Source organism: Euprymna scolopes, chromosome 3 (assembly GCF_053919585.1).
Source record: "Euprymna scolopes isolate OS-2025 chromosome 3, ASM5391958v1, whole genome shotgun sequence".
NCBI classification, from domain to species: Eukaryota; Metazoa; Mollusca; class Cephalopoda; order Sepiida; family Sepiolidae; genus Euprymna; species Euprymna scolopes.
The window spans coordinates 186,262,184-186,282,884 of record NC_136484.1 but is presented as its reverse complement, the minus strand read 5'-3'; the positions used below and the strand labels follow the sequence as shown (position 1 = coordinate 186,282,884).

Below are 20,701 nucleotides of genomic sequence, written 5' to 3'. Positions count from 1 at the left end.
CACATAATTTCAATAAGTTCACTCTGTATACCAAAGGTTAATGTTTATTTCCAGAAATTATCAGTCAGCTCCATTCAATTAAATTTCTTACATTAATTCCGATTACTCTTACTCTTCCCGAGGAACTCATACTCTGAGGGAGATTTAGATTTTACTCTGTTTAAAAAATTTAGACAACTGTCATTTGTTTACTTTTGTTGTATTATCTGTCATCAATTATAATCTTAGATAAATGCGTTCCAATTCCTTACGCTTTTATTCTTACTCGCTGTGCATTTTCATTAGCTGTTCCCAAACTTTTATTTTACAAGAATATAGGAATATATTCGTCGAACGCTTATTACGACTAGCGTTTGCCGACAATCCATTCAATAAACACAAATGATAAAAATCACATTTGATTCACTACATCCATGTGTGTGTTAGCTATATAAAAAATTATGTAAGTGAATGTAAATAAATATACACATTTCTAAATATACATATATTTGTCTATACATAGTTTCAATATCAAGATAGATAAGCGAATATACATATAATTTACTAATATTTTCAATGCGCTTTATGTAAATGTATGAGACAGATCAAATTCTGATTTCGAATTTTATTCTCCTGATCAAATGTATTCGCCAGAGACGAGATTCTCTAGAGTTTGAATTATACATCAATTTCTTCTTCTTATACATCAATTTCTTATGTTATATCAATCATTACTCATATATATATACATACACATATTATATATATATAGCAAAGTGTTTTTTTACGTTGAGAAATGAGCAACGTATACGAATCCAACAGTTAGAAATAAAGATCTTTCTCCTCCCTTCTTTCTATGTAACCTTTCCCCAAATGGAACCTGACAGAAGATAAAAATAAACGACTCCCTTTGCATATCTACTTGCCAGCTTACAAGGTTCATTTAACTTCACATATGTCTTTTCTGGGGGCCATTCTTTTAAAAAGCAGGGCGGGGTTTACTCTGGCACCTCCCTCTACCGCATAGACTCTCTCCTCCTCTATTATTTTTCTCAAGGTTTTCATAACTAATGATTATTATCATCTACTTTGAATCAGCCTGATAGGAAAAAATATTTGTATATTTTCATTTTCCCATGACATACATCAATAAGCACTATAAACCTCTACCTGCATTTTTTAAGCTAATCCTTTTGTCAAAGATGATAAATACACCCTTAATAAGAATAATGGAAGCAAAAAAATAATAAACGAAATATAATCTGGTTTAATACGCCTTATAAAACATAAAAACTCAAATTAACAAAATATTCTTTGGGATAATAAGCATTTCCATAGAAGTAAACAGCTATCTAAAAATATTAACAGAAATATTATCATACACAGTTATTTTGTATATCAAAGATACAGTTATTAATAAATATGCACGTTAAGATAGTAAGAGTAATAGTACTAATTATGAGGACACAAATAAACAGTCACTATATCAACTATGAAACAAGTATACAGAGAACTACGGCAATAATTTAAAGTGTCGGTATAATCATCTCATAATGACATTCAGGATTAAAAATATAGAAATAACACTATACCATAAATATATACGTGTATGCGTGTGTGTGCATGTATAGCGCGTATTAAAAATACACCGAAAAAAAACTAGGAGCCCCTTTCGTCAACAAAACAGGGCTTCTTTCTTAGAACTGCTCGCCTGTGGAACTCTATTCCGTTTGCCTACTTTCCAGCTGACTACAATCTGATTTTCTTCAAGTCCAACGTGAGCAAGTTCTTCTTGAACCGTCCCCTTAAGTAATCCAAGTTACAAAATTCCCACTAATGTTTACTACGTTAAAATAATAATGACTAATGTATACTTATTAGCCCTTATCCTCGAGTGGCTTCTGGGCCTTGATAAGCGGTGATCCTCTCTCTCCCACTCCACATGTGAAAAAAACTCATCAGGAGTTAATCGTTGGAATAACACACAGAAATACTAAAAAAAAAAAAACGATTAAAATTAAATATTAAATCATTGGACTTTTTTACTCGTTCCCATACTTCCTCCATCTTATTTGTATATACATTTTATTTATTTGTATATACATTTTATTTATTTGTATATACATTTTATTTATCTGTATATACATTTTATTTAATTGTATATACATTTTATTTAATTGTATATACATTTTATTTAATTGTATATACATTTTATTTAATTGTATATACGTTTTATTTAATTGTATATACATTTTATTTAATTGTATATACATTTTATTTTATTGTATATACATTTTATTTTATTGTATATACATTTTATTTTATTGTATATACGTTTTATTTAATTGTATATACGTTTTATTTAATTGTATATACGTTTTATTTAATTGTATATACGTTTTATTTAATTGTATATACGTTTTATTTAATTGTATATACGTTTTATTTATTTGTATATACGTTTTATTTAATTGTATATACGTTTTATTTAATTGTATAAACATTTTATTTAATTGTAAAAAATAAGAGGTAGGGCTAATGCTACTTTTGGTCGACGTACTCCCGTAAATGATAAAGTATACAAAAAAATAATGTCTGTTATTTACCGGATTACCAGGAATATATATTCAAAAATTCAAAATGATCATTAGTTTAGAAGATCAAACAACCACACACACACATCTATTAGAAGGTGAACGGTTACATTTAGTCGCTACAAACAGCCATCTGTTTCTATCAATGAGACTTCATCAGGCGACTCTGAACCATCTGACGCTAGAGAAAAAAGTAAGCTCTTTAAAAAAACAAGATTATAAGTTGCGAGCTCTCTCTAAAAAAAAAAATGAAAAATGGTGAAGTCATATTTTCACCTTTTTGGAAAATCTGTTAAAACATTGCCACAATTTATATCAACGGCTGAATATATAGACAATTTAAATTTGAATTTATTAAAATTAGGGCGTATTTCACCAGAATAGAAGATTGTGTTGGTGGGGAGGGGGGTTCATTTAAACTGAACATCGAGTTTCCTTAAGCATGTTGATAAGCTAATTGCTGTGTGTCTGTTGCGTGTCAAAGAAAGGTGAAGGGTGGAAAGGGAGACGGATTTAATTTAAAAAAAGGAATAAAGAGATAGAAATACTATTTAATAAAGAGTTGAATATGGCGAAGAGTCCAAGAAGTCGGGGGAATTGAGAAAAAGAAAAAACGGGAGTCTCACCTCTGTGATAACGTATAAATCGTTAAGCGTACGTAGACGCATATATACATATACACATCGAGACATATCTATATGTATATATATAAATATATATGTGTGTATATATATATATATATATATGTATACGTGCATACACATAAACAAATATACGTATACAAATACACACATTGTAAGTAAATAATTGAATTTATAAAATTAATAGATTATATTTAGATTTACGATCAAAGATCGTTATAAAGTTGGGAAAATTTAAAAATTTAATCGGTGTACATGTAAACGCACACACACACACACACACACACACACACATATGGATATATAAATACGTATGTGTGTGCATTTTATTATTTCTATCATTTTCAAAATTATTAAAGCAACTAACAATATTATCGCATTATTGTAGGCGTTATATAAAGTGTTAATTTGATCATATTATTATTGTGTGTTATATAAGACGTTAATTTGATCATATTATTGTGTGTTATATAAGATGTTAATTTTACCGGTGACTGAGTTAATAATAATTAAAATGATATTACTTTGGCAGTGTTAGGTAATGTGCATATATTATCACTGGTGTAAACTATCGATTAAAATAAGTGACTTCTTGGTTAAAATGTTTGCTATTTTGTGTATATTAAAGCAATTAGAGGATAGATAATTATTACTTAATTTAATGTTTATAATATCCTTATTTGTTTTTTTTGTTTTGATTTTTTTTTTGACCTGCATGTATAAATTGGAGTGGGAGGGGGACTCCAGGTTTAGTTCATGGATTAGAAAATTAAAGAACTGGAGATTTATACCATACCTAATAAATAATGGTAAACTACATGCATACACATTCATATACTTAATATACATTTACATAAATAGACACTTACACACGCATACACACCAATAGAAACATAAAACATAGGAGGATAAATAAAAATACAATAGAATCGTTAAATTCATTATTTTGATAATCAGCAAACCTTATTGGATCTGAAACATTTTTCTTCCTTTTCAGCATATATATATATATATATATATATATATATATATATATATATATATATATAACATGCAGTTATATAAATATTGAAACATATACTGAAGGAAGGATAAATACAGAAGTTATGTATTTGTGTACAGGGTGACCCCCCCCCAAAAAAAGTAACAAAAGCTAAATGGAGGCCATCTAGAACATATGCTGTAGAACGGAGAAAAAAAAGGCCAAAAACCCTCGTGTTTTGATGGGATGTTTTGAATATAATAAACTAGTTATGACCAAAGTTTCATTTCATTTGGACAAAACACTAAGAAACGGGGCCTAATTAGAGTTGGGGCCCGTTTTTGGGGGAGGGGGGTCACACTGTATATACATACATAAAATGAAAGTTAATTAGATTTGGTTAGAGAGAGGGATGGGTATGTGTACGTTTACAATATATGTGGAAAACAGATAGGCATGAAATTTGTACAAAATTGATAGGATACACATGAATAACAAACTAAGTTCGTACGATACGTATACATAACAAATATGGAGGAGTCTCTGGAATATAGTTATTTATGGTTATATGTGTTTATGGAGGAGTAGGTACTTAGTATAGTTGAATCATGGATGAGAGTGAAAAGGGTGAAGAAGGAAATTAGTGTCATTTAAACGGCCTCGTTAAGTTCGTTAGTTTCTTGCTTGAATATGGATTTATAAGTCCCGGGCAATGATTTGCTGCGGTATAGTCACTGCTTACAACTACACGTTTGTCAAAGTCAAATAAACATCTGACGAAGAGATCTTTCTCGAAATATTATATTACACGGACATACCACCAGACCGACATTCCCAGGTAACCACTGTGCAAATATAAATATACTGCGTATATGAAATATGAATATGTACACATGTATTTATAAGTTGTATTAATAAATTTCTCACCTGCTTCAGCTTGTGTCTTTCCGTTACTTCTGCATTGTACCGCCTTCTACAATTCCATTTAACTACATACTATACAATGCTTCAAGCAAACTACACCCACCTCTTATATGTATATATATATATATATATATATATATATATATATATATATGTGTGTGTGTGTGTGTATATATATATATATATAACTTAATTTTATATAGAGAAAAAACATGTGTAAATCTACAATACGTTTATAATATATCACATATTAAGGCATATACACCTAAAAATATAGTTGCTTACATCCGTATATTAATTAATTTAAAGCTTCATAGTCTGTACCCATAATTGAAGTATTTCCCCTCGGAACGCATATGGTGTTTCGGCTTCAAATAACCAAAAGGTTTCATCTGAAGTACAATCTTTGAATCAACAAAAACGTTTAAACAAACTTGAGTCACTCCGCAGTTCTTTACCTAGAATTGATTAGAAAGTTGGATAATCAGATCTTTGAAATGGAACCGAAAAGTTCAGCCTGCAGACTCTGCTTTTCTGTGGCTGAGTTGGATTGCTTGAATTCTTAACAATCTGGAAAATGGGAAACGAAAGATTGCTCGAAAAGCTCTTCTGATAATGATTGCAACTGACCCTGGCGGGAAATAAGATCGAATCTTCTTGGGAATCAATATTCTTATAATTTACAAAAGTGGCAAATGCAAGTGCCAAGTGTCCGCTTGAAAGAAAATTCTTGCTTTGAGGTCATCTGCTTCGAGCATTCGTAGAATATAGAAGCATTTTCGATCGGAAGAACGACCAATATATTTTTGCTACCAATGGAAGAAATAGATGCTTACTAGAAATGAAGGTTCCACATGGTTTACGAGGAATAAAGTATTTTCCAATAAATTCCTTTTACATGTTTATATAACTTTGATTTGAGTAGCGTGGGAACCCGCACGTGCCCGATCGTAAAAATACGCTTTAATATTTTAATTTATGCAGATTTCGTTTTAATTATTATTACAGAGCTAATGCTCTATTGAATATATATATATATATATATATATATATATAGTACTGATTTCAAAAGTTATAAAAATGTGTGCCGTCGGCTAGAATCGAAACCAAAACATTTAGCGTTCCAGCCATCTTCCTTGCTGTTTGAACTATCAATAGATAGATAAGAACGATTTAAAATTGAACCACGTCAACTTATGAATGAATTTGAGCCTGTACAAATGCAGTAGAAATATATCAGGAAGTTGAAACAAACATGTTGCATTTAAACTTGCCGACATATTTCTGTATGCGTTATTCATTTATCCTAACAAAGATTTTACTCGTTATAGTGTATAATTACTATTTCCTGTTAATTTCAGTTTTATGTGACCAGTAGTTTAAAAGTTCATCGGTTTAATATTTACATACACACACACAATGTACCGTTTTATTTATGAAGATGATATTGGCTTGAAGATTTTCATAGATCTAGATGGTGGCAGCTGGTAAGGGTTTTAATGAGTGATATCTAGTATCTATGACTTTACCTTAGTAATATTACACTATTGTTTTTGTATCTCTCATCTTCTACTACTCAACCTCTCCTCTCTCACCCTGTATCTTCATCCATTTCCTTGTATATTTCTTCATCCATCATCTCCTCATATATATATATATATATATATATATATATATATATATATAGCTCGTTCCCGCTATACACGCACACACGTGTGTGTATGTTCGTGTACCATTCCAACTTCCTGTTGTATATTCTGTTTACTATGTATGCCCGCTGACTTGGGATTTATTGACAATTAATTTTTCTCGATTTTTGTTTTAATTGCCGCTAGCCTATAAAAACTAGAATGACACCAACCATATTTCAAAATCTCAAAGGGGTAAAGAGAAAAAAAATAATGGTCCAAACACGTAAAAGGCGTTCTTAGAATTCTTGATGACAATAAACAAAACTCATTTTTTGTAATGCAAGTGCAAGACCTGCGTTTCTAATTTTCTGTTTACAATGACTAGTAAGGAAACCCCGCGTTTTCCGGGAGTAAAAATTTAAACATTGAATATTGTTGGCATTCTTGATGGGTTCCTATATTAATTAAATATTTGTTCATAAAAAGATAGGATATTTTAAGAGAAGCGTAAAAGGCTGTGATAGGGTTAAATGTATAGTGACTAGAAAATCTGTGGGGCAGCAACATGTTTGTTCACATTGGATTTAAAATTCTGTATGTTGATAAGGTTGCGAAAATAAGGAGTAGTGAGGAAATTCCAAAGATGAACGATCTAAAGTAAGAAAGCTGTAAAGAGTAGACGATCTGACGCTATATGATCACCTTAAAGTCAAGAGATACTATTTTGGTACCATTCGGGTGGGTCGAAGGTAATGCAGCAAGTTTATCACGGATACAACGCTGCATTCAGCAGGAGCTGAGGTTTGCCAGACAATGCGGGATCTATTAGTTTAGAAATTATTTTTTGCATAATAAGAAAGAGAGGCTAGTGGCTATTGCACCGATGAATTGTGGCTTTATAGCGATATATGGTACTAACAAATACGAGAAGTCTTATCAACTCCCACACACAGTTATAAGCATATACACTCTGATAGTAACACACGCACATACATCCAATGCATCAACTCTTTTACACTGTTTATCGAACGCAAATGTATAATCTTATTTTATTTAATATTGCGAACATTTTTCACGATTAAAACGGGATTCCTCGATATCTTTAAAGATATTAAACATTTCATATTTTTCTATCCATGTAAAGTTCCATTTTAAAGATGTATAAAATCTCTTTTGTGAATTTATGCTTTTGAATGCATTTTGTTCGTTTTTATCGTTTGCATAGAAGTATTAGCTAGAAAGGTTTTCCTTAAGAATGTATCTCTAAAATTGGCTCACTCAAAATATCGTCCCTACTCTCAAAATTACTACTCTTAGAAGGGTCGTACCAAAAAACGCACCAAAAAGATTATTGAAAATCAAATTTTAAATGAGCTATTGAAAAATCCTATTGGTAAATGATAGTTTCCTTTTGTGTAACGTTGCATGGTGTTACACTTTACTTTACAAATTCATAAAAATAAAACTTTAGTAATTCATAAAAATAAAACTTTAGTAATTCATAAAAATAAAACTTTAGTAATTCATAAAAATAAAACTTTAGTAATTCATAAAAATAAAACTTTAGTAATTCATAAAAATAAAACGTTAGTAATTCATAAAAATAAAAGTTTAGTAATTCATAAAAATAAAAGTTTAGTAATTCATAAAAATAAAAGTTTAGTAATTCATAAAAATAAAAGTTTAGTAATTCATAAAAATAAAAGTTTAGTAATTCATAAAAATAAAAGTTTAGTAATTCATAAAAATAAAAGTTTAGTAATTCATAAAAATAAAAGTTTAGTAATTCATAAAAATAAAAGTTTAGTAATTCATAAAAATAAAGTTTTAGTAATTCATAAAAATAAAGTTTTAGTAATTCATAAAAATAAAGTTTTAGTAATTCATAAAAATAAAGTTTTAGTAATTCATAAAAATAAAGTTTTAGTAATTCATAAAAATAAAGTTTTAGTAATTCATAAAAATAAAGTTTTAGTAATTCATAAAAATAAAGTTTTAGTAATTCATAAAAATAAAGTTTTAGTAATTCATAAAAATAAAACTCGAAGGAAATAAATAAAAATCCGGGTCGGCATTTTTCTTCATTTTTAACAAAATCTTTTGTTTCACTTTCTCTTCCATCTCGACACCACTTAACGTCTATCGCTGCCACATGTCCATCTAGTTTGGTCGCGTTCCTCTTTCCTTTGATCACATACTGGCGACAGCCGACCCATTCTTGTCCTCAGCTTTATATGTCCATTTCCTTTTCTTCTTGCAAATAAAACTTTGCACTTTGCTTCTCTCCCGAGCACGTGATGTCCATTTTAATTATTTTTTCTTGTCGGGCTCACTCGCGCACACCTAATTTGCATATGCGGGATTTGGTACACTGCTTTTAATCTCTTCGCATAATTTTACTCAAATAAAACGTTTTTATATGAACTCTCATTCTTGCTGTTATTCTCGCGTTGCCTACGAACAGTACAAATATTTCAAAATACAACCGCCAGATACAACGTGCGGCTCCTTACAGACTTCTTTCTCAAACTTTATAACATGGCAAGAAGAAAAGAAAAATAACAAAATAACACATTGAAGATGGCGTATACCTCTGAAATATATTATGATAAATTTCAAACAAGTAAAATCTTTGTTTATTTTCTTTATATTACGTTGTGATTTGGCTTTCAAGCGCACTTCAAGCGTATTTTATTTTATTCATATAAAGTGTTGGTTAATTAATTAGATAATTAATAACTTTTGATATTAACTCATGAATTAAATAATAAAACATACCTTTTTAGTTTCAAATAAAATCCATATTGGAAGTCATATCAGCGGTTGAAAAAAGATAAATCAATTAAATGACTTGTCGCATAAACCCAGACGAAGGGAGGCAACTCTTTACATGGTCGAAGGGAGGTAACTGTTGCATTTTCCGCAGCATTAAAACCCTACTAACATTGACAAGTTTTTTTGTTTTTTTTACAAGTGTCACCACTTATCAAGGCCCAGAGGCCACTCGATGATAAGGGTTAATAGGTATACATTAGTCATTGTGCTTTTAGCATAGTAAACAGTGGGAATTTTGTAACTTGGACTACTTAGGGGGACGATTCAATTAGAACTTGTTCACATTGGACTTTTTCTTTTTTTTTTATAGGTATCAACTCCTTATCGAGGCCACTCAAGGACAAGGGTTAAAGAGTGTACAGTAGAAATTGGACAATATAGTAATCATTAGTAATGAAAATTTGTTAAATTTGATAACTTATATGGAACGGCTCATCAAAAACTTATTTACGTTAGACTTGAAGACAACCATATTGTAGTCAGCCGGAAAGCAGGAAAACGGAAGACAATTCCACAGGCGTGCAGTTCTAATAAAAAAGCTTTGTTCATGGAATCTACGTTTAGGTTTAGGCACAGATAAAGAGTGGGGGGAATTATTGATAGTGTTTACAGCTAGACGAGTGTTTCTTGTGAAAGTTTAGCGAAGGGGGACCATAGATTGAAGCTCAGTCGAACACTTTCCATGAAAATAACGATACATTAGAGACAAACTCGCAACATCTCTTCTGTGAGATAGAGGTTGCAAGGAAGAGAAAAGGACATCTCCTACGAGGCTACAAAGTCTATTTTGAACTCTATCAAGGCAGGACAAGTCCTTTCTAGCAGCTCCTGCCCAGATGTGGCAACAGTATTCCATCCTTGGACGTACCTGGCTCTTATATAGATAGAGAATTGCATCAGCAGTGAGATATCTACTGGATCGATAGAAAGATCCCACCATTTTTCCAGCGGCCTTGGCAACAGATTTGATGTACGTGTTCCATTTAAGATCAGGGGTAATGGTCAAGCCCAGAAGCTTGTCAAAACTTGAGGCCTCCTGAAGACGAGAGCCATTCATTTCAATTGATGCCAGATGTGGATCAGAATGTTGATGATGTAAAGAGAGAAGCTTGGTTTAAGATGCATTAAAAGTAACCAGCCACTCCTTTCCCCATTGTACTACATGCTCAAGATCAGATGAGAGAGAATTGGAGAGAACTTGGTCGTTTACTGTCTTAGATGTGCTACCATAAATGGTAGTGTCGTCAGCATAAATGTCTACAAATGATGTAAGGGTGTGATTTGGAAGATCATTAATGTAGATCAGGAAAAGAGTTGGGCCCAGGATGGACCCCTGAGGGACACCGGCATTAATACTGTGGGCTTCTGATTTTTGCCCCTCAACTACTACTATTATGAACCTATCAGAAAGAAATGATTTAATAATTGAGAAGACATTTCCAGCTATACCATAGCTAGAGATCTTATGAAGTAAACCTTTATGCCATACCCTATCAAAGGCCTTAGATATGTCAAGAGCAATTGCCCTAGAAAGGTTGCCTCCGTCGAGAGATTCGCTAATCCTATGAGATATAACTGTAAGCACATCTGCTGTAGATCTAGCAGAACGGAAACCATATTGAGTGTCACTAAGAAGGTTATTTTTGTTGAGATGGTTGATTACTTCTGTATTTAACAGATTCCAGCAACTTGCTCATGACGCACAGGAGACTTATTGGCCTGTACTGAGAGGGGGATGAGCGATCACCTGAATTCTTAAATACAGGGCATACAGATGAAATTTTCCAGGGAGATGGGAAACTATTCTCCTTAAGACAACGTTTAAATAGTTTTGTAAGTATGGGCGCTAATTCAGGTTGAAGTTTTTTGAGTACTATAATTGGAATACCGTCCGGGCCAGTTGCTTTACTGGAATCAAGGTTTTTGATTAGCTTGGCAACATCACGTACAGATATACGTATATCACATAGTGTGTTTTCAGATACAGGAGGAAATATTGGGGGTTGGCGGCCTTGATCGCAAAAGGTAGAATTAGCTGCAAAGTTCTTGACAACGAGTTTGGCTTTGTCTGATGCTGACGAGATTACCTCAGGTCCATTGATGATAGTTGGAATGGAGCGCACACTTCTGTTCAGAATTCTGTTTGCTATTTGCCAAAACTGGTGGGAACCAAGCCGCTGCTCAGCTACTTTGGACTTAACAGATTGAGCATACAACCATCTTGCGCTCTTTATTACTTTCTTACAATGGTTGCTGGCAGTCCTGAAAGCGGCTTTAGTTTCCATACATCTATTACGTTGGAAACAGTGATTTCTGTGCGCAATGGCAGCAGCATATTCTGGAGAGAACCATGGCTGGCTGTTAGGTTTTTGCTGAAACTTTTTTGAGGGTATGAAACGATCAATACATACAATTAACCATTCCGTCAGGTCTAATACTATAGAGGACACATCCTTTTTAAATATTGAATGCAGAGGTAGATCAGTTATAAATGTACGGAAGCTATCCCAGTCAGCCTTAGTGTATCGATATACTGTACGATGGAGAGGTACGTCTGGGGACTTATTACATTTCATTTTTATCTTAATTGATTTAACAGAGTGGTCGGAAGATTCAAGAGGCGACAGAACAGAAACTGAACATAGTTCAGGGCAACATAAACATAGTAAACATAAACATGAACATAGTTTCCAACATAAAGGACTTTAGGAATAAAACCTTTTCCAGAATTAATTGTTTCGATATTAAATAAACGGACAAGAGTAAAGCTAAACAACTAAACCAAACTCTATGAATAAATAAATCCATATAAATATATGAATGAAGGTATATAGGACTCGAAACATAAAAACTTAGTGGATTTGGCATTAAATAATTCCGAAATGGTTGATATGTCGTTAAACAAAGCCAACTAACCAACTATCTTCTAAAGAATTTACAAAAAAAAAAAAAAAAGTTGCAGGAATTAACGAGAACTCCGTCTTTCTCTCTCCTTTTTTCATTGACCTTTGCTGTAAGAATTAAATGTATTTCTGCTTGGAAATGCAATAATTGAGGTTAAAATATGGATTGTTAACATTTATAAACGGATTTTATTGCCAACTTTGCTCGTTTTCTTTCGCATCTTTTTTTCTTCGTCCAATTTTTCTCCAGTTAAAAGAAACCCTTAACATTTCAATCTATGCCATCAAATTCCTATTAGATGTCTTCATTTCACAACTGTAAACAAAACCAGAAAATGTCAAAGATTGGGGAAAAAAATTTCACAGTTAATTTTTATTTCTATATTTATTTTACAAATGTTCTGTTCTGATTTAGTTGGTCACTGTTACTTAGTATTCGCGGATCAGATTCAGTCGTTATTATTTTTTCATTTTAGTTTTCATTTTTATCTTTTACTTAGGAATTTCTTGCTTACATAATTTACAATTTAAGTGAGCAATTTTCTATCTTCGTCTATTACTCAATTATAGTCTCGAAGAACTACATGGTAGAATATCAAAACTTTTCGAAACCTGTTTTAGATTCGGAGTGTGCCATAGAGGTTGTAAATGCTATTACTGCTATATATATATATATATATATATATATATATATATATATATATATATATTCTGTAGCCCCTGGATACGGTTGTTTTTCAGGTTACGATGTGAAATGTTTTCCGGCCGCTAGTTACGGTATTTGCCCCGCCTTACGATGTTATTTATAATGTAAAGCTTCCATCAATCTTGACAGACTATGGATACCTACTGAAATGGTGCCAGCGCTTGAAATTTTTGTGACAAGAGTTGCGCAATCTCCAACCACACCTCTTAAGTCACCATTGTTGAATACCAGTGGCAAGTGGAGGTTCAGCACGACTCGAACCAACGCCAAGATAAACGGAAAGCACATACGCCTTCCCAAATGGTCACCAACTGGTACTGGCCAGGCTCATCGTTGCTTAACTTCGGTTATCTGACGAGAACCGGTGTTCAACGTGATCGTGCCGTACACTATTTATAATGTATATGTGTATATATACTGTACTCTATTTTGTTACTAATTTTAACCGATTAAAGACCCGTAAAAGAACGGTCCACAAAAAAAAGTCAATCATTTGAGACTTCTAGCTGTATAAAATTTTGATTAATCACCGTCATACGATGATTTCACCTAACGATCCCAATCCCAGAGCAGATTAATGCCGTACCCCGGGGTTCTACTGTACTTCAACTCATTAGTATGGATGGTCTAATTGTACTACTGGTCGTACGATTAGAATTCTTAATACGAGTTTTTAGAACTCTGACTTCTTACGGCTGACCGTAGTGACTATCACGCTTTAAGAATATATTAATTGTAAACACAAGTAATTTGAAATCCGAGCAGTATTCTATCCTTTTCAAGGAAGATAACTCGAAACGTAATTAAATTTGAATGGTTAATTTTATCTCTCACAAAGTGCTTAATTTAGCGGAACTTATATTTACTTATAAATAAAATAAGAATTCCCAATATTGGGGATATTTTTAGTAGGATGGCTTCTAGAATGTAGTATTGTGGTGATTGCAATGATTCCAGCTGAGATTACCTCTGACTATCTCGGCCATAACCCTTCTCATGGCCTTGTCTGATTCATTAAATTGTGATTTTTTTCTAGCAAATACATAATTGAAAGTGTTTATTTACTGTGTTGATTCGAGGAAAATCCTTCTTGACTGATAAAATTTGTCTCTTTTGGGGAGCTGAATACCACTACCTAGGAATTGTCATCGTGTAACTTTTTTCCTCGTGGGGAGTCAAGTAAATAGCGACTAATATGAATAATATTTTTTTAATATTTTGTCTTGATTGTGTATTTTTATTTGTAATGTTTTATTTTAATAAAGTTCTCTTGTTTTGCGTTCATTCTTAGGTTCGCCTCCTTTGACCGGAACCGGAACTGTCAACATTGAAGTCCAAGACGTCAACGACAACACTCCCACATTTCTGCAGACACAATATACCGGTTATATCAAAGAAAATCAACCGATCAACTCTCCTGTTCTTACCGTGAAAGCTGAAGATAAAGATGAAAGAATCAATGCATTTATTAGGTAAGTGCGAAACGAACGACTCGCCTTAGTGTGTCCGCTTATAAGAATAGCATGGGTAACCGATGTTGCTCCGGGACATGAATAACAAAATAGAAGTATATATATATATATATTATTCCTTAATTGGAATTCGTTTTTGAGATGAGCATTATATATATTATTTTTATTTCGGACTATTATTCTCATCTTTATTAGTTGTTGTTTTTATCTTTATTAGTTGTTGTTTTTCACAACGTTTCGGCCAGCTATTCCTCTGGCCTTCGTCAGGTGGTAACCGCGACGGATAGGAACTTCGAATCTCCTAACTGCATTCTCAGCAATCACTGCCATCCGTAGTTGTTGTCGTCTCACTAATAGAAGTATGTAACATCTTTTAAGACTTCCTTCTCTAGTTCGTTCTCCCCCAGGCCTCTTTTTCGTACCAACTTTTAATTTGTCAAGATTTCGTATATATTATTATAGTCGTGATTTCAAAACTAAAAGTATTTGGGTGCCATCAGCTAGAATCGAAACCGAAAGCAAAGCTGTAATATTTGAAGTGGGTGACGTTACCACTGTACCAACATGACTCGCATATAAACTGATTAAAAATAAACTAAGGTGAATTTTCAACGATATTTATTCAATTTTTACCACTTTAAAAACTTATTTAACCGATTAAAGACCTGTAAAAGAAAAAACTCAATCATTTAAGCCAGTCTGCGATTTTTAATTTCGGAGGAGATAGTTTGAAATTATGGAGCCACAGACAGACAGGCATAGTTTTATAAATTAGATTACCTCCGTATTTCTATCTCTTTCTATTCTTCTCTCGCGTTCTCAGCAACTGAAAAAATAATAAACTTATTACATAATAACTTTAAAAAGTCGTTCTAAATGCTCACACGCCCATGAATAATTCTGTTTCAGTTGACCCCCCCAAGTGAATGAATATTTCAGAAATTTCTTAACTATTCAAATGAAATTTAAATAGTTAATAGATATTTTAATTGTTGATTTTAAAATAAATGTATAATAATAATTAAATGTGCAACAATAGAACATAAAATATTTTTAAAAAATCAACATAAAAGTGAAGAAATAAAATGGGAAAATAGAAAAGAGGAATTATAAATCGGAGTTTAACTAAGAAAAGAAACAGGGAAGATAATTATATATAGTAATAATATAGCCATGGAAATTAAGCCACACAAGTTTTCGCATTTCATTCTCGTGAGGATTCGTCAGGCTTACGACGATGAAACACAGAACATTCTGTGTAGCTTAATTGCTTTATATAGTTTTATAAATTCTAACTAGCGCTATGACAACAGCATATTCTTTTCATTTTTTTTTTTACTCTCGAGTATATATTCGGCACAGTGAAACACAATTAATCAACCGAGGATCACATCATTCTACATAAACCTATAAGATATCAATGGATATATACCTGAAAATCAAAACAAAGAAAAAATACTGTTGTCACAGCCCTACTTATAACTAAGTATACTTACTACCTAGCTCTATTTATGTATTGCGCACCATTAAACTAAATACTGAAAACGGATATACAAAATATATCACCTTTATAAAATGTTATGTAAATACATGACATTATATGATTAGATTAAAATGATTAAAAATGATTAAAACAAAACATAATTGCACCTTTATTTCCGGTTTTCGGATTTTACAATCATGCCCATATTCCTTTATTTATTTATTTTTTAAGTTGATGAGTTCCTTTCTTTTGATAACTTGAAGGTTGTTGCAATATTTTGGAACAAGAATGGGGTATGATCCCACAGTCAGACGATTCTATTTATAAACGATGCTGCTAGGAACTGACGAATCGAATTAATTCACCTTCTGCTACCAACCAATCAGAAACCAAAATTGGTTCATAAATATTAAACCTTTTCTGGAGCAATTTCACATGTTTTTCCCGTCTCGACACGGTAAGAATATTTTGCTCTATGGAACTGTCTACTGCAAACAAGTCACCTCTCAGGACTTGTTTAGAACAACGAACCATCGGAAACTGTTCTGTCTACTGCAAACCAGTCACCTCTCAAGACTTGTTTAGAACAACGAACCATCGGAAACTGTTCTGTCTACTGCAAACCAGTCACCTCTCAAGACTTGTTTAGAACAACGAACCATCTGAAACGTTTCTGAAACTAAACATGGCTTACACTTCTAGAAATAAATTCAGAAATTGACATAATAATTACATGATTGATTCTGCGCTACGAAACAGGTCCTGTCAAGAGTTGAACATTTCAACATGTTTTAAAAATAAACGGTAAGATGGACAACATCTTGAATTTTGAAACAATAGTTTTTCTCATTTATCTTGATTCAGGAAAGAAAATGCCATTTTTATAACAATTTTGGAAAGTTTTTTTAAATCAAAATATGATGCAATAAATTCCTCCAAAAATGCAATCATAGAAACATTTTGTGAAAAAAAAAATTAAGACAACTTCAATTCTGCCTAAATGTGACGACATATTCTGTTAGTTTCAACTGTGGATCAATGCACATCCAAAATATTTATTTATTGCTCGACAACAAAAAAAAAACGATCGCAAAACATTTGCTTGTTACACATTATGGGGTTGTTGTCTTAATCGCTGAGGTTGACTGGCGCTATCTGTTCATCTTAATAAAGCAAACAAAACAGTTTTACATCCCAGGATCAGGCGAAGCTATTTGGTGTTTTTTTATCGTTGCAGATTGTCATACGTGTCTCGGGTCAGAGCAAACCATCCGCGATGGTGGGAACGAACACCGGTTGGGGTGGGCTATGAGATCAGTGAGGGTCTCGGTATTTCGAGCAATCAAATCCCCCCGACCACAATCCTACCAACTTTAATATTAGCTTTGCAGATGCCATTTTTAACAGATTGTCTCTGTATGACCTTTGGAAATGTAAACAGTTCCTTGATCCTACCCGTAGCTTCTTTTTTCGTATGAAGGCCTTTCACGGGGCTAGCAAAGCGGGGGGTCTCGTTGATCTTTATAAAAGCAAAATCATCCGGTGTGGACCGCAGTGAGGTCCCTCGTAAGAGAGCCACCAGCTTTAATGGTTGGATATCAGTTGCAGAAGTCAAGCAGGGTGCCTTGCACAAACAATGCCGGTATTTAAGGGTCTTTGCTTTTCGTGGTGGAATATTTAAGGCATTTATTCCTTTCATTAAACCATCTCCTCCGCCCTTTTCAGTCTTTCTTTAATTTAGAATACGTCGATTTCTATTTACGTTAGTGTGCATCCACACACACACACACACATTATATATATATGCATATATATATATATATATAGAGAGAGAGAGAGGGGGGATTAGAACAAGAGTCTAAAGAGCCGAGTATATTTTAATGTATTAGTACATTCATTAATACAATTAAAATAAAATAAAACAGTGCTTGTTGTAATGTAGATATATAATAAGCTCGATAGGCATATATATCCTAGAGCTATTTTCATATATAAGTAAGATGATTGATAATTTATAATTCAAAGTAAAAATTGGTTTCATAAGGAAGAACAAACAAAATCAATAAATTGTACGATCGTTTCGGAAACGATGTTTTTGTGATAGACATTAAGTCGTGGACAATAATTTTATCATATAGTTTTTTAAAAACCCTCACCCAATATTTTGCTAATGAGGAGACTTTGTTTTAAAAAACTATATGATAAAATTATTGTCCAAGACTCAATGTCTATCACAATAAAAACATCGTTTCCGAAACGATCGTACAATTTATTAATTTTGTTTGTTCTTCCTTATGAAACCGATTTTTAATTTTAATTATAAATTATCAATCATCTTATATATATTATTATTATTATTATTATTATTATTATTATTATTATTATTATTATTATTATTGTATTTTAGTTGTTCCTTCCTTAGTCAGTATGCAACGCTTTGAGTAATTAGATATTGCATCAAAGGGAGGTCACTCACATATTTTTGCTGTACAATTTTGTCTTAATGGAAAGGGAGATTATCCTGTAATTTGGGATTTGCAGTATATAAGGAGAATATAAATTGAGTTTATTAGATGGACCTTTTTAAAGTCAAATTTGACTTTTTTTAAAAGGTGTTTGGCCTTCAAAAATTGCATTCGCTTTCCTGTCCAGAAAACTATTTTTGTGTTATCCAGAAAAAATATCAACTCTATCAAAACATTTGAGCGGATTAAATATATTTATTATTCCGTGGAATTTTCACGGCTCCTAATAGTTATCATCATCATCATCTAACTATTAATTTCCTTGTCCGTACGTCCAGAGTCACAAAAAACATTGTAAACGTTAATTAATGAGAAATGAATAACCACCTTTTATAGTCGCTCTTTATCAGTTAAAAATCATTAAAACCATTCTTCCCAAAAAATTAAAAAAACATGGCTGTCTGTTTACGGTCTTAAATTTGCTATTTTATTTTATAATTTTAAAAACATGTCATGTTAATAGGAGACTAAGTCTTTTTAAATATAGTTTCTTTTTAAAATTAAAAAAAAAATGTGCAAGTGAATTGACATCTATTCCTTTATAATTTATATTGAAAATATTTTCAGAAAAAACAAAAAAACAATGTGTTGTTGAATTTTCATTGAACAAAAAATCTAAACTTTTTAAATCAATATTTTTTTTAATTTTAAAAGGTTAAAAAAGATTTTGCTAAAAAAATTTAAAATTCATCATTGTTTTATTTGTTATACATTTTATTTATAATGTGTTTAAAAAAAATGTTAACTACCGTGAAATTTTCACGGGTTCTGATAGTAGTTATTATTATCATCCTCCAAACCAGGCACAATACCACTGATATTTTAGGACTACTGTGAATTAGAGGCAATACATTCAGAGGCACTTTAAGTAGGGAGTTGAGCAACGAGATGTCTTTGTATTACATTTACATTTTTAAATGTTAACACGACTAGCGAATAAAAAAAAACGGAGAGAATTTCAAAGTTCGAGAGAAGAAACTATTGGAGTAAACGTTTTTTCGGCATCTGGGGACTTCAGCAATGAAAGGGTGGGATTTTGCTACTTGTATTCTCCGAAGATATTTACGTCGAGGGGTACCCATGCTATCAAGTACTTGTATAACCAGCACAGGATGCTATATAGCCGCGAATGAATAAGAGTTTGTTTAACTGATCATGCATGGCCTATTTTTGCCGTGTGTAGTGTAAACTATATGATACACGAAATTATTTCGTGTGATGAAGGGACGCGACAAAGCAAATATATAGTCCAGCCTCCTTAAATTCGGAACGATGCACCTTACTCTATAATGTCAACGATAGTCCTATTTTAATCATGAATATAGTACGCATGTATTTAAATAAATAGCGAATACGAAGACTGGTGAAGCAAATATTTTGTCTAGCGTCATCGGTGACGCAATGTGTAACACTCGTAGAAAATTAAAGTTTAGTTAATAAACTTTTAACTCGCTGCTGTTTTTGTTCTATACTTTCTAATCGTTCCGAAAAATCTTCATTCGGGCGCAATTATATTCTATCGGTTTTGTGCAGCTGATTAAAATCATCCACAACTAGTTATGCGTCATGCATATCTGGGTTAATGTAAAAATGATATTTTATCCGGGCGAATTTATACTAAAGTTAAAAGCTGTTATTTATAAATCGATTTCTTTGTTGGAAGCCAAATTGCTTTGTGATTAAATAAGCCGCTTATTCCATGGACGGACCTAATTCAAAGACATATTATGATTAATATATATTCTAGCAGGATCCGTGGAAATTTCACAGTTGTATTCCTTATCAGTTTTAGATTATGGCTTTGCTTTTAAAAAATAATGGGCGTCCAGTGCGAACGGAAACTTTACGATATTATTGTAAAAACTTTGTTATAATTGCAACATATTTAATTATTCTGGTTAATGTGCATTCAGAATATATCCGCTTATGTCGGTATATCTTCAATACTATTCAAAGAATCTGTTGCATATTTACATTCTACTGATGTCCAGTACAAACGCATACCCCATGATATTATTGCGCCGTC

General features: G+C 32.2%; 1 protein-coding gene across 1 annotated transcript in view; it reads left to right on the top strand.

Annotated features, from left to right (window-relative positions):
• LOC145260380 (cadherin-related tumor suppressor-like) overlaps nucleotides 1-20,701 on the top strand; it is a 736,127-nt gene that overhangs the window by 643,631 nt on the left and 71,795 nt on the right. The window contains exon 8 of the mRNA XM_080118334.1: nucleotides 14,487-14,667. Coding sequence (XP_079974460.1) covers nucleotides 14,487-14,667 — 181 coding nt within the window. The remainder of the gene's footprint in view (nucleotides 1-14,486; nucleotides 14,668-20,701) is intronic.